Source organism: Artemia sp. Qi Xiang Cuo, chromosome 8 (assembly GCF_049724085.1).
Source record: "Artemia sp. Qi Xiang Cuo chromosome 8, ASM4972408v1, whole genome shotgun sequence".
Classification (NCBI taxonomy): Eukaryota; Metazoa; Arthropoda; class Branchiopoda; order Anostraca; family Artemiidae; genus Artemia; species Artemia sp. Qi Xiang Cuo.
The window spans coordinates 46187054-46209988 of NC_142801.1; the positions used below are offsets into that span (position 1 = coordinate 46187054).

A 22935-nucleotide genomic window follows, 5' to 3' on the forward strand; every position below is an offset into this window, starting at 1 on the left:
GTGCGTGGGAGGGGGCCTAGTTGCCCTCCATTTTTTTTGGTCACTTAAAGAGGCACCAAAACTTTTAATTTCCGTTCCAATGAGCCCTCCCACGATATTCTAGGACCACTGGGTCGATACAATCACCCCTAGAAAAAAAATAAACAAAAAACAAATAAACACGCATCCGTGATCTTTCTTCTGGTAAAAAAATAGAAAATTCCACATTTTTGTAGATAGTAGCTTGAAACCTCTACAGTAGGGTTCTCTGATACGCTGAATATGATGGTGTGATTTTCATTAAGGTTCTATAACTTTTAGGGGGTTTTCCCCCTTTTTTCGAAAATCAGCCAAATTTTCTCAGGCGCGTAACTTTTGATGGGTAGGAGTATCAAAATCCCATTTTCTAGAGTTTCGGTTACCATTGAGCCGGGTCGCTCCTTACTTACATTTCGTTACCACGAACTGTTTGATTGAAATAAATACAACCTATGAACTTACGGGATAAAACAAACATTTATTAATCACATGCTATACAATTTTCCACAAGGTAATGTAACTATTACAGGCCTACTACCTTTTCACTGACACTATCTTATTAGCGTGCTAATTATCACCAGAAGGCAAAGCTTTCAACAGTTTTTGGGAGTACCAATAGTTAAGCTACTGATAACATTGACTTATAGTTCACACAAAAATTAGACGATGAAGCTGCTTTATCTAGAAGTTATAAACTTTTAAATCTTCATTATATGCGCTTTAAAATTGTATATACTTTTTGGATTTTAGCAGAATATAAGCTAAACGATTTAAGGTGACAACACTGTTCATTCCTACCAGTAACCGGTACATCCCCTTATACAATCATGAACCGTATCATCAAAGACCAAGTACAGCTGTTTCAAACCACTTACCAAGCATACTGTGTCCAGCAGCATTAGTTTGTTCATTTTGTTGTTGCTCGAAATGTGAGGCAATAAATTGATAATGATGTTGTCGCCAAGCAAAGACGTCACTCCAGTGGCTCAAATCGTCAGCAATAACTGGCAGTCGATTTCTCCATGTTTTTACAATAGCCTTCATGTCGTGCAAAGAAGTGCTACGATTCTGAAGAAGTCCCTGATGAATGGTCGATGCTTCGTGAAGTTCAACAACCTTTAAAAATGGCAATTGTCAACATCAGTTATACAGTTTGTTACATCAGTTTGTTAAGAATTTTACAGATTTGGATCTAAATTTTTCTTGAAAAGCGAATTTGACATCCTATTCTTTTGCTATGGCAAGGAGTTAAAGGCCTTTAGCCCTCTTTGACCCAGTTTTAATCATTTTCCATACTTTCCGATAGTTTTCATTTGATTGAATTATTTCACTATATTAGCAAATTTGACCTCCCCCTTTCTCCTCTTGATAAATTACTGCGTACACTTCTGGGTATACTCAATTTTTTTCGCTGATTCAAGGAGGGATTTCCAAAAAAGGTGAACTTGGTTAAGAAACAGATGACCAAAGACAAAATTATGTTGTTTCAAAACTGCTCAGGTTCATGCCAATAACTGAACCAATATTGCTACCTATTAATCAATACATATGCACACAAAAAATATTGTAAAGCCATTTTACCAATGTCCACTGAATCTATTGGGTGAAACTAAAATCGTCTAGATAAAATTCCATATTAACCATTAAGTAAGAACAATGGTTTGAATTCACACTCCCATTCCAATAATAACAACACTATAAAATACGACACTTTACACACAATTTGTTTAAAAACTAATTCTGTAGCTTAGACAGTTTTTTTCTGTAAATTAATATTTATTGGAAGTGACCATGACGTCGGAACAAATTCTACTATATTAAAAAAAAAAAAAAAAAATACAGGAGCTTCCAAGTAAGTTAAACATCTTCCCATTACCCACTGCTTGTGAAGACAACAACAAAAACTTAACGTTATGACCTTATCAAGATCCGGGTCTTTGTCAAAGTCACAATGATGGGTCTTTGTCAATAAATTGTACCAATCAATATAAATCAAATACCAATCAATAAATTGTATGTAGGTTTATGTACTAACGCATATTAATGTAAGTATATATATATATATATATATATATATATATATATATATATATATATATATATATACAAACTGTGCGTATATATATATATAAACTATAATATTGGACCAAATTCTACAATATTTTGAAAAAAAGAAGAACAGAGAGGCAGGTTCCTAGCAAATTTAAGCTGTCTATCTATTACCCACCATTTGTGGCGACCGCAAGAGAAACACACAGAAACCTGACAACACTATGATTAGCACTAGCAAAATGGTTTCAAAATACACGAAAGCCCAAACTGAAATGGTGACTCAGATACTATTTCGACAGACTTGTTAATTGAATATTTCAAATGAACTTCAATAAATATATCTAAATTATAGTAAAAAATGGTAAGTTATTTTAAATAATACTGCATAATTAACTTATGAATTTGTCTATATCTGGTGTTTGCTGTTAAGATTTTATTGAGTATAAACAAACAACCTAACAAGTTACCTGTTGAGCAGCTTGCAGTAGAGGAATATGTATATGAGAGACAATATTGGGGAGTCGTCTCCATTCTTTGATGCACAAGGTGCTTGCCAATTCAACATATCTTTCAACTAAACTCAAATGCTGATCTTCTGGATGACAAATGGCTAAAAACCCACGATAGAGATTCACCTGAAATAATATTCCAACTAAATTGAGTCTTATGTTTCTTGCTAACTGAAGAGGATTTTTCTTCTTTAGTTCAACTATAGACAATAACTGTTTTTCTTTTGTTCAAAAATACAGTGTTTCAACATCGAACACCATATGGTCTTCTAATACAATGCATAATTAATACTAGCTAGGGGTATTCCGATTCTATTTCGGAATAGACTCCGTGAATGAGCAGAATTTTGGCAAAAATTCTTACTGCAACAATTTTGACAATGCATTTCCACGTAAACAATTTAGCTGCAAATCTTGGTATGAGAATTTGCACGTATTTTCGCAAAATTAGCACAAGCCATTATTACTAAGTCGGCACTAAAACTGAACTGAAATATAGCTAATGATGCACAAGAGCGCTAGGTGGCAAAAACGGTTTCTTGCTTAACAGAAATTTGTTAGGGTCGACAGTATTTTCTAAATGAAGAACCTATGGCTCAAACTGTGTTCCTAATCAATTTAGCTTCATAATAGAAAATCCCATTCAAATGTATAAAAAATAAACTTCTGAGACCTTGTAAGAATGGGATCAACATCAAGCTGACTTAAAATGCTAAGGGAGATATAAAAGTTCAAGGGTTCTTTTGATTTTTTTTTCTTTTTCTGTTACTATAATAAAGATACAAATTAAGGGATAAAGAACCACTAGATGGCAGAAGCGGTTTTTTCCTTAAGAAATTTTTTTTTAACTTACAAGTTAAAAAAAAAAGGGTTCAAATTGCGTTCCAAATCTATTCAATTTCATAATATAAAATCAGATTCAAATAAATATAATAAAATATTAAAACTTTGTAAAAATGGCATCAATATCAAGCTGACTAAAGATGCCAAGCCATATAAGAAATTTCAAGAATAAATTGTTAATCAACCTCCTCGAAAGGATCTCTGGCCAGGAATCAACGGAAACAGATTTTTTTTTCACTAAACGTTCAATAAAAAGGATGCTTCTTGTATATCCACTATTTAGGAATGCCTCAAGCAGATATGGCACAATCAGAAGTCACTATCGACAAGACTATGATTATCCTCAGAGGGGACTTGGGATAATCCTTATTATTAAGGAGATTAAGGATAATCCTTAGGGTTGTCCTCAGAGAGGACTAATGCCTCTTGCGTTTAAGTCCTGATTAGTTCTCTTATTTCCTCGCATTTATCGACAACTAAATAAGCTAAACAACCAAATTTTACAATTAAGTGTACAATTCTAAACTGACACTATGGCAAATAATGAGAAGAAAGCTTTTCTTGCATTAAAGTCACTAACTTTTTGAAATTACACTCGCCAAATCAATCTCCACTCGTATGAACTAATAATGAGAATTTTGTAATCAATGATGGTGATGGGGGATTGGGGGTAGGGAGAGAGAGAGTACTAGGAACTAATCCGTATAGCGGTAGTGAAAAAGAACATAGTCAATTCAAAAAAATAGACTTCTTCCAATGCAGTGAGTATTAAAAAGTATGGATTAATATTAACCAAAATTGTAAAAAAGAAAGAGAATAAGAAATTCATTCATAAAAAACAAAAAAGGAAGCGTTGTTAATTTTTTTATTATGTTTGAAATACTACACAGAAAATTCGGATAAATTTTCTGAAGTTGTATATAAAAGACGACAACGAAAGAAATTTAATGCAGCTAAATATGGTTCAATATAAAATCTATATAAAAAAAGAAAGGTAATTCAGTTACTTACTTTCCATGCAATTTCCTTTGGACAAGAAAGTTCAACCTGAGTTAAGGCTTCTTTCATTAGTGGCCAGTTTGGCACTCTCCATGATGATTCTAAAACAAGCTGGGGGTTACTGGCACCTTCAGAGGACCCATATTCTTGTAGCAAGTCCCATTGGTTCAATTCTTTTGAACATCTAATAAATAAGCATCACATTAGCATTGACCAATACATTGGGGGTTTTCTTTAAGTTACATGAGGATCCGCCGACAACAAGTCTCCGTCACCAGGAATAGAAAAGCCAAAGTAGTCGGTTTTTTTTCAAGATCCTGGAGCCATTTCAAGATTCACTTTCAATGAGTAAAGTATTATAAGATAAAAAAAAAAAAAAAAAAAAAAAATGAATTCTAAAGAATCTTTGAAGATTCTTGACTTCAGAGTTTTGAGATAAGTACATAAAACTATCCAATTGGTTTGCAACATTTTTATTTTCTAAATTGACTGGTCTTAGTGGAGCAAATAGTAACACAATTTTCCAGATGCACATGCCCCTGTGATATGATGTATCTTCCATGATAAAAATTAAAAACCTGAAACCTGTGTATGAATTGTTTCTACAAACATCGAACAATGCAGTAAGTTCGACTGTAATATGGCAATTTCCTGTATTGAAGTGCTAGAGATTCACTCAAAGTTATTGTATTTGATACCACTTCAAACATGCCTAAGTAAAGAGTGATATGGGCACAATGTATTATTAATTTTTTTTTTTTGACCCGGGTACTTCGCATAGAAGGAGTTGTCGTAGAAACTTCAAAAACGGTTTATTCGATTGGAAACTGAAAGGGCTAGAGTTCTTTTTAATAGTCGGAAGTGATTGGAGGGAAACCAGCCCCCCCCTCCACGCCGATCATTCCCCAAACCCATCCAATCAAAATTTTGAGATAGCCATTTTGCACAGCGTAGTTGAAAGGTCCGGAAATTATGTATTTGAAGATGACACCCTCTCCCCCACAGCCCTCAGGCCAAGGGTTGTAAGTTATGTATAACCTCATTTTAATTTTTGCTTATTTTTGAGTTTGACTCAGTTATTTATTGTAATTTCTGTTCGTTTTGGGTTTCGTTTATTTATTGATGGTGTTTTGTGGTAATTATATGTTTGGAAGATTGTCTAACTTTATTTCTCCTCATTTTTGGTTTAATGGAGCTCTGTACTTTTCTTGGAAAAACTTGTTTTGTGGAAAGTTTTTAAATTAATGGTAATATAAAAAATGAGAGTTTAAAAACAGGAAGGGCTTACCGTATCCAATGCTCTTCAAGGAGTTTATATTCACACTGCATGGAAACAGGTACAGGATTATTTGCATAGTCTTGTCTTGCTTTGGAAGTAGCCAATTCAAATGCTCCTTGTGCTTGTTCAAAAAAGCCCATTTGTTCGTACGCAACAGCTAGAGCAGTTTCAGGGTATTTCGCACGCTTTTGCCAAAGACTTGCCCACATGTCTTCTTCTCTCAAGAGAGAATAGAGTTCACTCAGAGAGTCCATTATCTCCTAAATAAAACAGTTGGATACTTGTCATTTTGTTTTATGATCCGTATACAGGGGATAAATCACAAATTCAGTTTGGTGTGAGGAGAAGCTGAACCACTTACGTATCAAAATTCGATAAAATCAGCCTGACCATTCCTCAGCGCAATCATTAGTTTTAGGCTGACAGTGAATTAGGTGTAACATGCTGAATTGGGTGTGATAGCATAATTCGCTATCTCCGACTTGGATCTTTTAAACGGCTAAGGATGTTTCTTAATTTGAGCTCAGGCAGTAACCCGCTCTAATTTGGCGGGAATGGCAGGGGGTGGGTAAAATTCTTCCATTATTAATCAAGGCACACTTGGTGGTCTTATACATAATTTCGTCATATAATCCATCTTAAAAGTATCATTTAGTAAATGGCATCTTTAAACCACTTACAAGAGAGTATTGCCAAGATTTGAAACAGAGTAAAAGTGTGATTCAATCCCTCTTTCTAGGGCTATAACGAGAGAAAGGCTTAGATGGCTGGAATAACAGATTGCCAAAGCTTGTCCTTTTTGGCCTACCGTCCAGGGCTAAGCGGAAAGCAGGTCGTCCGCGTTTGGGGTGGGAGGGTGTGGTAAAGAAAGATTTAAGGTAAATAGGAACTTCCTGGGAGGGTGTAAAGAGAGAGGCTTTGAACAGATTGGGATGGAGGAGGAGCGTGCGTAGCTGTATTGGCCTCAGGCGGCTTGGTACTGTGGTGAGTTGTTAGTAGTACTAGTAGTAGTATCCGTAAAATGTTTCCTAAATTCATCTGAGTCTATATGAAACACTCAGCAGGGCTTTACTTACTGTGCTAAAATGAATCATACTGTAATGGATTATGAGTAGCTTCAAAGATGCTTCAAGTGTTTTTTGCTGTTTTTTGCTTTTTTTTTTATTTATAACATAGAGCTTATTTCGATAGTTTGTAAAGGTTATTCCAGATCCCGACGCTTTAAGTAAACGAAAAACATTCGGACTCTCTAAACGGTGATGCTCAAGCGGCAAATCTAGCCATTTGAGAAACTATGTAATTATAGAAATTTCTCTTACTATAAAAGCTTGTAAAGCTCAGATTATAAACAGTTCAATGATTTTATATACACGGACTAACATATATATGATCTTTTTTTATCTCTTTTTTCCTTGCCCTGCTTGAGCGCTCAGTTTTGAATTTTTATTGTTAGGAATCAGATGATAAACCAACATAATGTATGAAAACACTAAAGGGCAGTGCAGAACGATTTCAAGGCATCAGCCCCACGACCAGAAGAGGGGTGACATCTGCAGGGCACGACCATCAAAGGGGCCTAGTGACGATTTTTTCACAAAGAGATATTTATTTTATCAAGTATAATTTTTTTTTATTTCTCAAAATATTTTGACTTCAGAATTTTTTGTGACTCATCTTTTCCACAGAATAGGAAACTGAAAATCAAAGGAATATGCAAAACTTTTGAAAAAATTTACTATGTAGCATACTACCCACAAATACAATTTCAGAGGAGAGTTTGAGAGTGCTGCAAGCAGTTTTGCCACATTATTTGCATTGGTATCGTATTGCAACAAAAACAGATAGGGCAAGGAGATTGTTATTTTTTTTTAGACTTATTTAACTGATAGGATTAAGAATACTGAAAAAAAAATATATAACTAAATACTTACCAATTGAGGAGAAATTTCCGGCTCAAAGTCGTAGCACTCAGAATTGTCTCGCTTGGTTTTCACTATGCTTCCAGGAATATTTTGATCAAAAACTACCTGCTCCAGAGCAAGTGTCATTCGATGCCACAGATTGTGAGCCTTACCCAAGTATTTCAAAATACATGGCTTCATTGGTACGGGAGGACTGCACAGGGATAAAGCTTCCACATAGGTTTGAAGGGCGCTTGGCTGGCAATCTTTTTGGAGGATGTGGGCACCACTGCATAAAAACGGAACCAATTCTCCACTAAGAGTCTGAAAAAGTGCTATAGCGTCAGAAATTATGTCATATGCATCTTGAAGGCAGTTTAGGGTTAATTTAATCAGCCAAGGCATATGTTTTTAAGTATAATTTAGTTTTATAGGGACAATTGCACAGTAAGACCATTCTTTGAGTAAAGATAAAAACATGCCGGCACAAAAGGGAGGACGGCACCTTCTTCTGAGATTGTTCCACAGAAACTCCCTTGAAAAATTACGACTCCCTTTAAAAATGCTCTTTCCCCGTTTTGAATCTTCATTTACAGGAGATTTCTATAGACCCATACCTCACCACTAAGGGCCAGATCTATTTTTACCTAAGCGAACGATGCTCTTATATTTTACAACATACAAATACTTTTTATTTCTCGTGAACAAGCAGTACCTTGAAAAAGAGAGGAAAATCTCACTATAAAAAAAGAAGTACTTTCTTTCAATGACAGTAAAAATGTCTACGTTATGTAAATAATGCATATTTAAAAGGCGTGTTTATCAATAACTAGTAACTAGTTTCATAACTAGTTTCGATAACTAGTTTCAACTTCTATATTAAAACCATTCTTGACATGGCAAGATCAAAGATGTCATAGGCAGCGCGCTAGCGCTGCCTAAGTAAAGAACGATGTGGTCACAATGTTTTTTTTTTCTTTTTCTCCATACCCGGGCACTTCGTATCGAAGGAGTTGTCGTAGAAACTTCAAAAAGGGGTCATTCAATTGGAAATTGGAGTAGCTAGTACCCTTTTCAATAGTTGAAAGTGATTGGAGTGCAACTAGCCTTCCCCACGCCCATCATTACCCCAAACACATCTAATCAAAATTTCGAGATAGCCGTCTTGTTCAGAGTAGTTGATTTCCAGATAAAAAATATGTTTTTGAGGAGGAAACTCCCCTAAAACCCTTGGGGCAAGGGTTTTAAGTTATGCCCTGAGGGCATATAAGTTTTTTGTAGAAGGCGTTGTCGTTGAAACTTAAAAAAAAGGCTCATTCGATTGGAAATTCAAAGAGCTAGCGCCCTTTTTAATAGTCAAAAGTGATTGGAGGGTAACTAGCCCCCCCCATGCCCATAATTCACCCAAACACATCCAAAAAAAACTTTGAGATAGACATTTTGTTAAGCGTTCTTGATTTAAAGATAGAAAACATGTGTTTGAGGAGGAAACTCTCCCAAATCCCTCAGGGCAAGGGTTTTAAGTTATGGCCTGGGGGCATATAAGGTTATTATAGATGGCGTTGTCGTAGAAACTTCAAAAAAGGCTCATTCGATTGCAAATTCAAAGGGCTCGGGCCCTTTTTGATAGTCGAAATTGATTGTATGGCACCTAGCCCCCCCACAACAATCATTTTCCCAAAGACATCCAATCAAAATTTTGAGATAGCCATTTTGTTCAGCGTAGTTGGTTTCCAGACACAAAATATGTTTTTGAGGAGGACACTCCCCCACAACTCTCGGGCAAGGGTTTTAAGTTATGCCCTGGGGGCATATAAGGTTTTTATAGAAGGCGTTGTCGTAGAAACTTCTAAAAAGGCTCATTCTATTGCAAATTAAAAGGGCTAGTGTCCTTTTTAATAGTCGAAAGTGATTGAATGGCAACTAGCCCCCCCCCCCACGGCCATCATTCTCCCAAACACATCCAATCAAAATTTTGGGATAGGTATTTTGTTCAGCGTAGTTGATTTCCAGATAGAAAACATGTTTTTGAGGAGGACACCCCCCCCCCCACAACCCGCGGGGCAAGGGTTTTAAGTTATGCCCTGAGGGCATATAAGAACGACGTTGGCACAATGTACTATATATTATTTTCTTCCTTTAGAGCAGGGCACTTCACATGGAAGGGGTCGTCAAAGAAACTTCAAAAGTGGCTCATTCAATTGGAAATTGAGAGTTCTAGTGGCCTTATTAATAGTCAAAAGTGATTGGAGGGCAACTAGCCCCCCCCCACCCCCATCATTCCCCCAAACACATCCAATCAAAATTTTGAGATAGCCATTTTGTTCAGCGTAGTTGATTTCCAGGTATAAAATATGTTTTTGAGGAGGACACTCCCCCACAACCCTCAGGGCAAGGGTTTTAAGTTATGCCCTGAGGGCATATAAGAACGATTTGGCACAATGTACTATATATTATTTTTTTCCTTTAGAGCAGGGCACTTCACATGGAAGGGGTCGTCGTAGAAACTTCAAAAGGGGCTCATTTAATTGGAAATTGAGAGTTCTAGTGGCCTTTTTAATAGTCAACAGTGATTGGAGGGCAACTAGCCCCCCCCCCCACCCATCATACCCCCAAACACATACAATCAAAATTTTGAGATAGCCATTTTGTTCAGCATAGTTGATTTCCAGATAGAAAATATGTTTTTGAGGAAGACACTCCCCCACAACCCTCAGGGCAAGGGTTTTAAGTTATGCCCTGTGGGCATATAAGGTTTTTATAGAAGGCGTTGTCGTAGAAACTTCAAAACAGGCTCTTTCGATCGGAAATTTGAAGGGCTAGTGCCCTTTTTAACAGTCAAAAGTGATTGGAGGGTAACTAGCCCCCCCACGCAGAATATTTCCCCAAACACGCCCGATCAAAATTTTGAGATAGCCATTTTGTTCAGCGTAGTTGACTTCCAGATAGACAATATGTTTTCGCGGAGGATACTCCCCCAGAGCCCTCAGGGCAAGGGTTTTAAGTTATACCCTGGGGGCATATAAGGTTTTTAAAGAAGGCATTGTCGTAGAAACTTCAAAAAGGCTCATTCGATTGGAAATTCAAAGGACTAGTGCCCTTTTTAATAGTCAAAAGTGATTGTAGGGCAATTATCCCCCCCCCCCTTCACGCCCATCATTCCCCCAAACACATCAAATAAAAATTTTGAGATAGCCATTTTGTTCAGCGTAGTTGTTATCAAGAAAGAAAATATATTTTTGAGGAGGACACTCCCCCACAAATCTCAGGGCAAGGATTATTGCCCTGGAAATTTGCACTTTACTGAAAAAATACAAATGAATGTGCATTGTCAGTTTAATATAGATATACTGATATTTAGTAATCAAAATGTTAATATTATTTGATTTAAGTTAGAAAAGTAAAAACATTTATATTTTTTAAGTAAAGTGCAAATTTTGTTCTGGCCTTGGGAAGGCATAGGGGTTTTGTGATCAACTTATGTTTATTTCTGCTCGTTTTGAGTTTGACTCTGTTAAATATTGTAATTTCTGTTCGTTTTGGGTTTCATTTATTTATCGAAGCTGATATGGGGTAGTTTCACGCTTGGTAGATTATTTTATTTTATTTTTGCTCATTTTTTGTTTAATGGAGTTCTATACTTTCTTTGAAAAACTTATTTTGTGGAAAAAGTTTTTTAAATTAATAAAAAGAAAACACACATCCATTATGATCAATATCGACCTAGTAGTAAAAAAACACAGTAAAAGTTATTTAAAATTACTATCCCTTGAAACACAAGATGATATTTGGAAAAAGAAAAAAAGCCTGAGAAACTACAAGGTCCAAATTTGGATGAATCAAAGAAACTCAGACACTGACTAGAAGAGATCTCTGGCATTTTGACAAGAGTCTCAAGTGGGTCAATAATCCTAATCTGGCAGTACAATAAAGTTGAATATTTCTTAGACTTGGAGATAAGACAGAGTCAGGACCCCACACAACAGTTATAATGCCAATCAGAAATGCATTTCCCTGACCCTTTAGGGGTTTCAACCGATGCACTTGAAAATTAAAGCGGTTTCATTTGCACTACTCTGTCCCTCCCATGTCTGTAGTAAAAATATATACTTAACTAGTAGCCAATCGTTCTTGACGACAAAGTTCTCTGATTGAAATAACAAAATTTGCATAATTAACATTCAGATCCGGCGATAAAACTAGACATTTCCTAAAAACTATAATGGGAGGTCATCGCTTGTCATTGACCTCTGCAAGAAAACAAAACAGTTAGCCATACATGGTCCATTGGTCTAGTAGGTATGCTTTGAAATTTACTAGTAGACTCAGCTGGCTAAGATGTCGTTATTGCTACTGAAGTAACGTCAAGCTCAATTACGCCAAGTCTAGTTCACAACTTCAATTATTTATACAAAGACTTATATATGTATCATTCCAAGATAATCCTAAACATAGGAAGCTCTATGATAAATCATCAGGACATAATGGATAGTCAATATTCAGATTGCGATAAAAAAAAAAAAAAAATCACGTCTCCATTCATACGGTGATACCTCAAGGTGCCCTTAGCGTTGGCAAGCTCAATCAGTGAAATATATCTTTTCTGGTACTGCCCTTTTAAATTAAAAAGAAAATAAATAAATAAATAAATAACAGATATTGAATAAAAAACAAAATAAGTTTTTTCAACTCAAAATAAGGAGCAACATTTAAATTCAAAGTAACAGAAATTATTCCGTATATGAGGGTAGCTCCCCTTCCTTAACACTCGTTCCTTACGCTAAAATCTTAACGTTCTTTAAAATACTTCTTACTCAACGGCCCTTGCGCTTGAGCAGTCTTTTAATTTCACACCGTTTTTCATGCTAAGAAACCCCCTTAGCCCCCCCCCCTCTGGTGTAAAATACCCCTATAAAATTCTCCCCAAAAGTTTCCTCCGCATGGGAAATTCATGACTTAAATTATACAAAAGATTAAGAAACTTTTATGAATTGTAAAAAAAGGGAAGACACATCTCAGAAAAAAAAGGACCTGTGTCCTCTGTTCAAGGGTCAAACGGCTATGCTAGTTAAGAAAGTAGGTATTCAGAAAAAAAAAAATCATTTTTGCTGAAGACCAGGGGCACCAATTCCCAAATATATCCTTCAATAACGACTGAGTGTCACTACCATTTTACTGTGTTGACTCAGAAAACACTGACACACACACAAAAGAAAATTGTCAGAAGAGGGGTACGAATGCACGTCCTCTTCTGAGGACATTTATAGTATAGTCGGGGGAGGGGGCAAGGATTTTTCTCCGTTAGAAATGAAGATAAAGTCTTTGGGATTTAATACAAAACTATAATGTTTTAATTGGGGTTTTTATAATTAGCTGTAGGGTTTTGCTTCGTAATGGTAGTACTGTTGAGTTTTTTTCCTTTCTTTTTTTTGAAGGAAAGTATGCCTATCAAGTCCAATTAATTATCTACCACTAATAAGAATTACTAACAACTCTATTCACCTCATTTACGACTGCCACAATACCCTTGCACCATTAGATTCTTTATAAATGCTTCACTTACCTGTTGCTGACGCTCTGGCATAATTTTCCAAAGTCTTGGAAATAAATCGATCCATAACGTCTCGGCTAAGGAAGATTCCATATGCGACAGCTGGGACATTGCAGTTATGAAATCACCAGTCTTAACAGATTTAATCTCTTCAAGAAATTTATATTGTCTATTCACCAGTGACATGATGGCAGTGCGATGATCAGTTGGAAACTTGAGATCAGCGTGACTACTGTCTACAGGAACATTCGACAGTTCCATGTCAATATCGTCCTATAAATTGAAAATTAGGCATAATTCTAGAAGACAAACTTTTGACTATCTTGGAATGTAGATGAGTTAGGTCAAAGTTTTCCTTTTAAATTTAGGGATTTTTTTATTTACAAGACCTTAAGAACCTTAGAAATCAGGATATAGAAAAAGTACCAAGCTTAAAAAACTTTCCTTGGGTCTTATTTATACTGTAAATTCGTTTTCAAAAGTTTTAATATTAGGATACAAAGTTTTGTCCAAGGTTCCCAAAGGTCACTGCCCTTTTTGGGGAAAAAGCGTAGAAGTAGTTACTTCAAAAGCTTTTCACTGGGCATAATTTAGGCTCTGGATCTACCCCTAAAGATTCTCTTTACCTAGCTCGACTACTTTGCACGACGGCACAAAGCCCATAATTATATCAACAATCCAGTTTCAAAATCTTACACAATAAAGAAGAATAATTAGCAATGACCTTAGAATAGTACAGACACAAAAAACAATATTAACGAACTCCATGCGTCTTTTCTTTTGTTGGTAGTATGCACCTTATACATGATTCTCAACAGCAAAACCGACTCAAGAATAATAAGATAGTAAGACAAAACTCGACAATTATGGCTAGAGGAAATCGCGGAAACATGTTTTAGTCAAAACCTGGCTTGAACACGCAAGACACTACATAGATATAGACTTAACTACATACGGAGAGAATATGTTAGTTATATTTGCAATAGAGATGAGCTCGTTGGATTGGGCAAAAAAACTAAAAAAAAGATGAAATAGAAGAAAATGAAATGACAGGGAGATGTAGAGATGGAGAGGTTCCAAACAGAGAACAGAGTAAACAACCATGAACAATAGTAAATAACATGATAAAATAGCTATACCCATCATACTGAACAAAAAAAAGAGAACAATTAAGATATAATTAAAATGACTGCTAATTTTGATATTTTTTTAACTTGTTGTAAAGAAGAGATCAATAAAAAATCACATATCTTAGACTGTCCTTAAACGATCGTACAAAATTAAAATTAATAAATAAAGATAAAGAGATAAAGAAAAAGGGAGAGAAAGAGAGAGAGAGAGAGAGAGAGAGAGAGAGAGAGAGAGAGAGAGAGAGAGAGAGAGAGAGAGAGAGAGAGAGAGAGAGAGAGAGAGAGAGAGAGAGACATGAAGGGAGAGAGAGAATAAGAGAGGAGGAGAAAGAGGGAGAGAGACTCAAGGATATCTACTAGTTTATTAGGACAAAAATATAAAAATAACGAATTTACTGTACTCTATATAACAAAAATTTATAATTATCTACAAAATAAAGTAGGCTGTCACTCATTTTAGGATCCAAATGGAAATCAACCTACCTCAAAAGAAAGAGAAGTCTGCATCTTTACGTCTTTGTCATTAGAATCAAAGAAGCTATCTGTATCCATTGGTTCGTCTTTAATAGTCGTAGAAAAATTGGCCTTTTCTGCTGGATCAGCCAAGGATATCACAGCCGTTATGCTAGGCAGAAGCGGTGTGCCAACAGCAGATTGTAGCTGAGCAGCTGTAAAATTAAGTAAATGTTTACTTGTGTTAAATTAAGTGAATGTTTCCATATAGCTCATAATCCACACTGGGAAAGAATATAGGAAAACTGTCAATAGCATCCACCAGAGCTTCCACCCTCTCACTCTGCGGGGTTCATTTTGATTCCTTTCGAACAACCCCATATAATATAAATTATTCAAATATCTGACCTAAAAACTAATTATTTTTTAGCATCATTTACACCCAATGAAAACTTCTCCAATTCAACCTCAAAGTTTTGGCTATGAAACTGGCATATCAATAATAGCAAAAGTGATTAAATTTATTAGTCTGGTAACAACAAGCCAGGAGAAAAAAGCTTGTTAATTAAACAAGAAGCTGACCATACAAATTTTGTTTCCGTAAGTACCCAAGTTTTCTCAAGAACTTTGAAGTAAATTTGACATGCTACCGTAAATAGAGCTGTTGATACACCAAAACAAACAAACCAATAATTCTTTGCAAAACTAGAGGCTGTAAGGGAGCCAACAAATGGACGGTGGGACAGGCTTTGGTTCAAAAATCTATAAGAACCTTACCAGAGAAAACATGACTTCTAATAAAGAAAAAGAGAGACAAAAAAAATAAAAAATCAGAATAAACAACGAGATCTATAAACCATAAAAGACAATTAGTAAACAATAAAAACAGAATAAAAGATAAGCAAGAACCTTAAAGAAGAAAAGATAACTTCTAAAAGAAAAAAAAAGTGAGAGAAAAAAAGGAAGAAGCAAGAGACACTTACATCCATTTGCGCAGACAAGAATAAGCTCAACACACTGTTTAATCCAGTAATGAGGTCCAATTTGTTCCCAATTTTGTGAGCACACAATATATAAGAGCCTCTCAAATAACTTCCTTCTTATACTTCCGTCAAAAACTTCAAAGAATTTATTCCTAATATGAGGCTGGGTGCAGCGAAGACCTGCCAAAAACGCTGGCTCTAGTTTTGCTGTTAATTCACTCCCCTTCATTTGTTCATCTCTGTATATGTAGTTGACGAGTTCTAAGAAAAGAGCATTCAGCTCAAGATCATCAGGAAATCGTTTCTCAACATACTGCATCAATTTCACCAATAGAATAGCCTTTTCTCGGAGACTGGGCCCCTGATTAATTTCGATTGGATTTTTAGTGCGAATCCATTCATCCAGCATTTTTACAACTGTTTTAATCACCTTTGTATCAGTTGTTTTTTCAATCAAACCAACGAGAATCGTACCAATAAAAGATTTTCTCATTTCCATGCCCATGACGCACACACGATTTTTTACAATCTCAAGGCTCATTATAAGCAGCTCAGTAACGAGAGCAGAGTTTTCTGCAGCACTAGTCGCTGGTGGTGTGACATGCTCCCGGTGTAAACGATGCAGAACCCTCATAAAAGATGTAATCAATCTGTCAACATAGCAAACATTTTTCACACAAGCAGCTTTCAACATTAAAAGCGTGCCAAGTAGCGTAGATGGCATTGCCGTTGAACTTTTGTCAAAAGTATTTAGGCCTTCGTAGATGTTTTTACTAATGGTTGCATATAGATGCTCTAGCTCTTCATGTTTGGAAGCAACACTAGAATTTGTTGGTTCTGTTGGAAATGATTGCATTAGCTTTAAAAGCAGTGGATAGACGGCTCTTATGACTTTTACATTTGGCGACTGAGCACAAGCTGCAATGCTTCTTTGCAAGGGCTTAACACAAGCTAGGATTTGATCATTCCTAAGAACTCCAAGCAAAAATGTGAGCATCTCCAGAGCAGTGCACACTCCAGTTTGCGTGGATACAGCATTAGGATCAGTAGGGGCCGCAAGAAGTCGTTCTAACCAGCTAAGCTTGAACTCAACTTGAGGCCACACATCAGATCTAAGGGCGATTTTTAACAGGGCCACACATCGCTTAGAAATTGATTCCTGAGGACTGGAAGCAGGAGCATTCTGACTTGCCTCTGCAGTCTGACAAGCAAGTCTAAGCAAAAAGTTGACAGTAGCATCTGCATGGATCTTATCAATTGGCCTAGCGTCCCCTTTTTGAGGAGTTTGCAGCTTTAGTTTTTTTGATTCCGGACCTTCAATGTCTTGTTCTTCTTGTATTCTCTGCAACTCCCATTTCAAGATAACTTCTGCCAAATCTACAGCCAGTTTCTTTTGGTCTGTATTAGCAGTTGGTGCGAAGCCAATCTTTTGCATTGATGAAACCATATGATGAACAAGGTGATGTCGCACTGGATAGTACACCTTATAATGTCGGACAACTAGTTGAAGAATGTGCATTAGTTGATTGATACTATGTCCTTCTTCAACGATTATCTTTTTTGTCCAGTGGGTTAACATAGTATTGCCGTCTTCCATCCGAATAGGCATTGCAGGAGTTAGAATTTCCAATGCTTGCCGTACAACAGTTTTAGCATCAACCGCATGTGCCTAGAAAAGGACACAAATATTAATGATGCTCAATCTGCCTAGGCTAGGATAATTCTCCCAAAATCTCATTTAGCTTAAACATATATTTTTCTTGGTTTTGTAAATAAAAGAAGGAAGAAAATTGCTATTTTTCTTCCTTTTTTTCATTTCATACATCATTCCTCTCAACATCATTCAACTCTTATGTTGACATACATATGATCTTAGTTTGCATTTAAGATCCAAATCAAAGTGAACAAAACAACACCTCAGACTTTTAGGTTCAAAGAAGAAGCAGACTATAGAGATAATCTACATTAGCATTACTACAACTATCAATGTACACTATTCCATAATGGATTTAAAGCCGCAATCGGAGAGCACACTAGGATACTTTTGAGCAACAAAATTCCAAGAATGGAAAAACTAGGCAGGATTAGCTTGACTTCCCATAAGGGAGTGAGGTCTTTATACAAAGTCATTTATATTTCTGTTAATATATTTTTCAGTAGTTTTCTTTATTGTATCTTCTTTTACTAAGAGAGCCGCTTCACTTTTTCATAAATTGCAAAAAAATTATATTTTTATACTTCTTATGACACTCAAATTTTTCGAAATGACATATTTCCCATTTAAATCCATAACTTTAACCACGAAATCATGTTTCAGGCTCATGCCCAATATTTGGTCTCAAGAAAATCCAGCTTACTTCGAGATGGGTTCAACTATGCAAAAAGTAATTTATGAATATTGTATAATTAAAGTATGTTTCTGTATATTTTTTCACATTTTGGGGAGGTTAGATAAACTAGATACTCCCCCTGAAAGCAGCCTTTACCTGTTTATTCGGTAATCTCTTTCATTAGAAAATTGCTTGATAAATAGCTTCACTTTTAGTTCGGTGACTTTCATTCAAACTTCTTCTTTCATTTCAGTAGTTTGTTTTTCCACAATTTAATAATTCATCTTATAAAGGGCATTCAGAGGACAAGCTTGTTCATCATCCAAATAGGGCAGCCCAGCCTTTTTAAGAAAGTCCTCGATCTCTATATTAAGTCCCTCATTTGGTTACAGCACTACTTTATAAAAATATTATTTTTCAAACCATGCGACTTTCCCGTAAAGATGTATAACTTGTCTTCTTCTTCTTTTAATGTTTTATTTAGTCCTTGAAACTGACATTTATCGTTATATAGCTCTTGATAAGAAATTTTTAATAAAAAGAGATAGATGTTAGTTTAGTATTAAAAACAAAGACACAGGTAGACATGCCAGATAAGCCAGGACCTAACCTTGAAGCTTGGCAAAATTCCAATTAGCATCTTTGCCTATTAAGGTCGTTCAATACATAAAAGAATCACTCTATCTCGTCCATTGCAAGCTTTTTTAGTTTGTGTGGCCAAACTATTCAGAATTAATTGGGCGGTCTTGCCCTAACTAACATAACTTGAATAAGAGATCTGAATAAACGACAGAAAACTAAAAGCCGACCCCTAATTTCCTGAAAATCTTAGAAAAATCCATTAGGATCTCAAGTTCTGTGCCATAGATACAGATATTAAGATTTAATGAAATTTACATCATTAAAAAGCGTAAATTTAGCAGTTTTTTTTAAAGGACGGAGCGGAATTTTCTTTCTAGAGTTCAAGAAGGGGCAGTCCCTAAAAATTTTCTTCTATACCTGCTTGGGAAACATTAAAAATCAACCATAAAGAAGTTTCATTGAATAATTTGACAGCTTTTGAAGTTTACTGTTGTGCTAACTGCCTTGATTGAAATCCTCGCGAACACAGGCTGAACATTATTTATGCTGTACGTACATTGATTAAGCAGGGTTTTACTTAACAATTAGTAAGATACTAGAGGTTTCCTTTGTCTTAAACTAGCACTTCGAACTGTTGACACATCTGAAAACCCCTTTCAATTTGTATCAAAATTGCTTCGGAAGCCCCCTGTGGTTTTGAGAAAATTTGCTAATGGGGCCCTTTGTCTTTGAGACTCTCAGCCGACGCTGAGACTCGCAAAATTACATTTTTGGTATCGAACGTCCTTAATAGTATTTTCTATCGAAAATTGAAAAGATTCTAGGCACTTATCCCCCCTGGTGATTACCCCCCCCCCCCCATGGAAAATACCCCCGTAAATACCCTCCCAGTAAATACCCCCCGTGGAAAACAAGGCTTTCCAAATTTGAGTATTTTATTTGAGTTTCGTTTTTCTAATTTCCTTAGGGGGAAGGAGTTTTGGTACTTGTGTATTATGTACCACTCACTCAAGTTTATGATGTGTAAAACTCGAGAACAAATCGATTTCTTCGTTAGTTTCTTTCAGTTTAGCGCGAAGCAGGAAAAAGACAAGTGGCGGAATATATGGGAAATATATAATTTGGGCTATATATTTGCAAAGAAAGGGGGAGGGGAGGGGTAAAGTATTTGGACTGTTTGAAGTAAGAAAACAGTTCTTACTTCATAGTGTGCAGAATAATTGTACCTAACACATTTTGCATGCAGACCCGCTATACTTTATGTCCCCCCCCCTAATGTGCAAATCTATGGCCCAAATTCTAAAGTAACGAAGAAACTAACGAAAAAACCGGTTTGTTCTCGGGTTTTACACACAGCGTAAACTTGAGTGAGTGACGAATAATGTAAAGTACCAAAATTTCTTACCCCTACGGAAAAAAAAAAAAACTCAAATAAAATTCTCAAATTTGAAAAGCCTTATTTTCCAGGGGGGGGGAGGGGGAGAGAGGGAGGGGTATTTTCCGTTTTTTTAGCGGGAGGGGGGGCATTTTCCAACCTCCTCAAATTGAGTTTGAGGACTGAGCTTCGACAACACAAACAATATCATATCAAAAATGTATATTACTTATTTCAGAATCTTTCCGTTTCTTATCTATGACATTAAACTGTATTTCCACAGCATGTATATTTTTGTAGAATATCTGACGGTAAGAATACTTGAGTAGTTCTCTAGGCAAAGGAGGTATTAAAATATTGCTATAGCATTTAGTTCTTGCTTAGCGGGATCCCTTGAAACCTCTCAATGCTCATTCTCAAATAATACTAATTCTAATTACTGAACAAGATTATCCCTATAGAAAACTACCTTTAGAAGACTGTGGAAGACTTGAAGTACGATCCGTTTATGAATTGCAAACTTCGAAATAATGTGACTCAGTAAAAGATGACCATGATATCGTGTTGTTGGATCAACACAATTTTTACTTAACAAGCACGGCCAAGCAAAAGTCATAAGACGCCTAAGTTTATTTCCCTGCCGTTTGTTTGCGGCATCATGGATGTGAGGCGCCGCTTTGTCAACAAGAATGCAAGAGAGCTGCAGCAGTAGTATTCTCACGGCATCATTAGTCGCATACGGATTCTCTGGGTCTAAAAAAAGGCAAAAAAAAACCAAAATCAATAAAGAGGCATTATGACAGGTAAAAATTACTTATATAAAGTAACTAGTCCTTCGTTAAGTGGTAAAGAAACATTCGTCAGTTAGAATCTAGCTACAGATAACAGTTGCTAGTTTTACCGAGAGACTTGATGAAAAAAGATTTTGAATGCAACATATCTAAGATCATTAAAAAGAGAGCATTTTGGTAGCAATTTTTTAGAACACGTTCTTTGATTTTTTATGTATTCTGAATTACAAAATCAGCTTCTTATCTTTTAAGGCCTTCAATCCAGGGTTGCCATTCCTCGTCATTTACCACTAGTTCTACTGATTTTGCTTCCTATTGTCATTGTTTTTTTTAAGTGATTTTTTTTTCGCTACCTTGCTAGACCTTCCTAGAGTTTTTTTTTTATCCTTACTGGTTCTTTTCACGTTAGAAAGCAAAAAATTACATTGAAACCAATAAAAAATAAAAAAAAAATAAAAAAAAATAGTTAAGTTTTGCGTTGCAAATCTTCCAAAAAGCGGAAAACCAGTTAAAATGGTTTCGGCTAAAAGATAAATGAAAACATTGCTACATTATATTTGTATTTTTAAAACAGGTATCCATCTAGTTAAGTGATTTTTGGACAACCTGTATGGTATGGTTTTCCTCGGACAAGTGGAAACCTTGCTCAGCTTACTATCTTTTACCTTTAATAGGAATAAGAAATAATGGAAAAATACATATTTGTGGTTTGTAATTAAATTTTTCATACAAGACCAGTCCAGTTAACTTAAAAAAACAAAGAAAAACATCATCTTTAATATTTACATTGGAAAGGAAGACTATCTCAATATTTGGGAAAGGGTGTAATCTGGAGATATGAGGGAAGGATCCCGTGAAAATTTGCACAGCAATAAAACTCAACCAACTCTAACCACAGCTTAAATTAAAGCTTTAGATGTCCTTTTTATGATGGCAAGGTAGACTGACCTTTTAAAATTAATAAAACAGAAAGTAGCTTACCGATAACCCGGTTAATGAAAACACTGACAAGATTGTCAGGGTTATCTTGATCAGGCATTGGTTGAGTTCCGATGAGCATTTCTCCTTCATCTTTATCAAAGCTAGCAGCAAAGCAAGGCAATATAAGATGCTGCAACATTGTTGCTTTGTGTTCCATAGTTATCTCTGGGTCTCGAAATATTTCAACAAATCGGAAGAAAACAGCACGTTTCCACTCAGTATCATAGTTCCACACATCATTCTCTAGAAACGACTTGACAAATTGAAAGTCTGGGACGTGATGACCACTCAAGCACCGCAAAATATCAAACAATAAGTCGATCGTGCTCGGTTGAGCCTTGAAATAGTCAAGGAGGAGTTCAACCATAGTGGCTGCATCCTTCCAATAGCTATATTCCACACTTTCAATCTTCATTTGGTTCTCTTGAAATTCATCAGAAGTCCATATTTTTCTGAAGACTCCGATTAAATCTTCTTGTTGTCGAAGCCATGTGTCATCATACTTTGCTAGACCATCAACAATTGCAATGCTTTGATATAGTAGAGCAGCTCTATTCTGCTGTTGGGGGGCTGAAGCAGGAGCACCGGTAAGATGGACCTGAAGGGGCGCAGCAGGAATTGGCTGAATCCCATTCAACGACATTTGTATCAGCTTTTCTGTCTGAAATTGGAGTCGGTCTCTAAGCTCTTTACCGTTTGCATGTCGGACCATATAGCAAAAATATCGACTCCACTGTTGATCCATAACTGTTTCATCCTTTAGAAAAAGGTCTATGGTCTCTTGTGGGTAACGCAGTAAAAACTTCATCAGATTATCCCTGTGAAGATAATAAACTATTAATGCATTCGATTAATATACGAAACAAGCATGTTTATTCCACTAAAAAAAAAAGAAGAGAGAATTTGTAACAGAATAGAGAAAAGAAAATTAAAATAGTAAACAAATAGGTAGAGTAAGGAGAAACAAAACGCAACATGGTGTACGTCGATTTTGCAAACATCGAGTTTCAATTTCTACTTAAATTTGTAGATTGTGCAATAGATCCGCTCAATCCACATAAACTGGGAATGTTTTTTTTTCGCAAATCATTTATGCCAAAGACCGAAAAATAAAAAAAGAGAGAATAAAAAAAGTTACAAATAAGGAAGAATAAAATC

The 22935-nt window shown here is 35.9% G+C and overlaps 1 protein-coding gene across 1 annotated transcript in view; it reads right to left on the reverse strand.

The window, feature by feature from the left end:
* The window catches only part of Nipped-A (Transcription-associated protein Nipped-A), a 178121-nt gene that overhangs the window by 61080 nt on the left and 94106 nt on the right, over nucleotides 1-22935 (reverse strand). Inside the window, exons 17-26 of the mRNA XM_089093494.1 lie at nucleotides 21778-22595; nucleotides 20475-20758; nucleotides 15719-17387; nucleotides 14766-14950; nucleotides 13165-13425; nucleotides 7632-7925; nucleotides 5710-5960; nucleotides 4434-4605; nucleotides 2538-2705; nucleotides 894-1134 (exon numbers count right to left, since the gene is read on the reverse strand). Of these exons, the coding sequence (XP_088949620.1) occupies nucleotides 894-1134; nucleotides 2538-2705; nucleotides 4434-4605; nucleotides 5710-5960; nucleotides 7632-7925; nucleotides 13165-13425; nucleotides 14766-14950; nucleotides 15719-17387; nucleotides 20475-20758; nucleotides 21778-22595 (4343 nt within the window). The remainder of the gene's footprint in view (nucleotides 1-893; nucleotides 1135-2537; nucleotides 2706-4433; nucleotides 4606-5709; nucleotides 5961-7631; nucleotides 7926-13164; nucleotides 13426-14765; nucleotides 14951-15718; nucleotides 17388-20474; nucleotides 20759-21777; nucleotides 22596-22935) is intronic.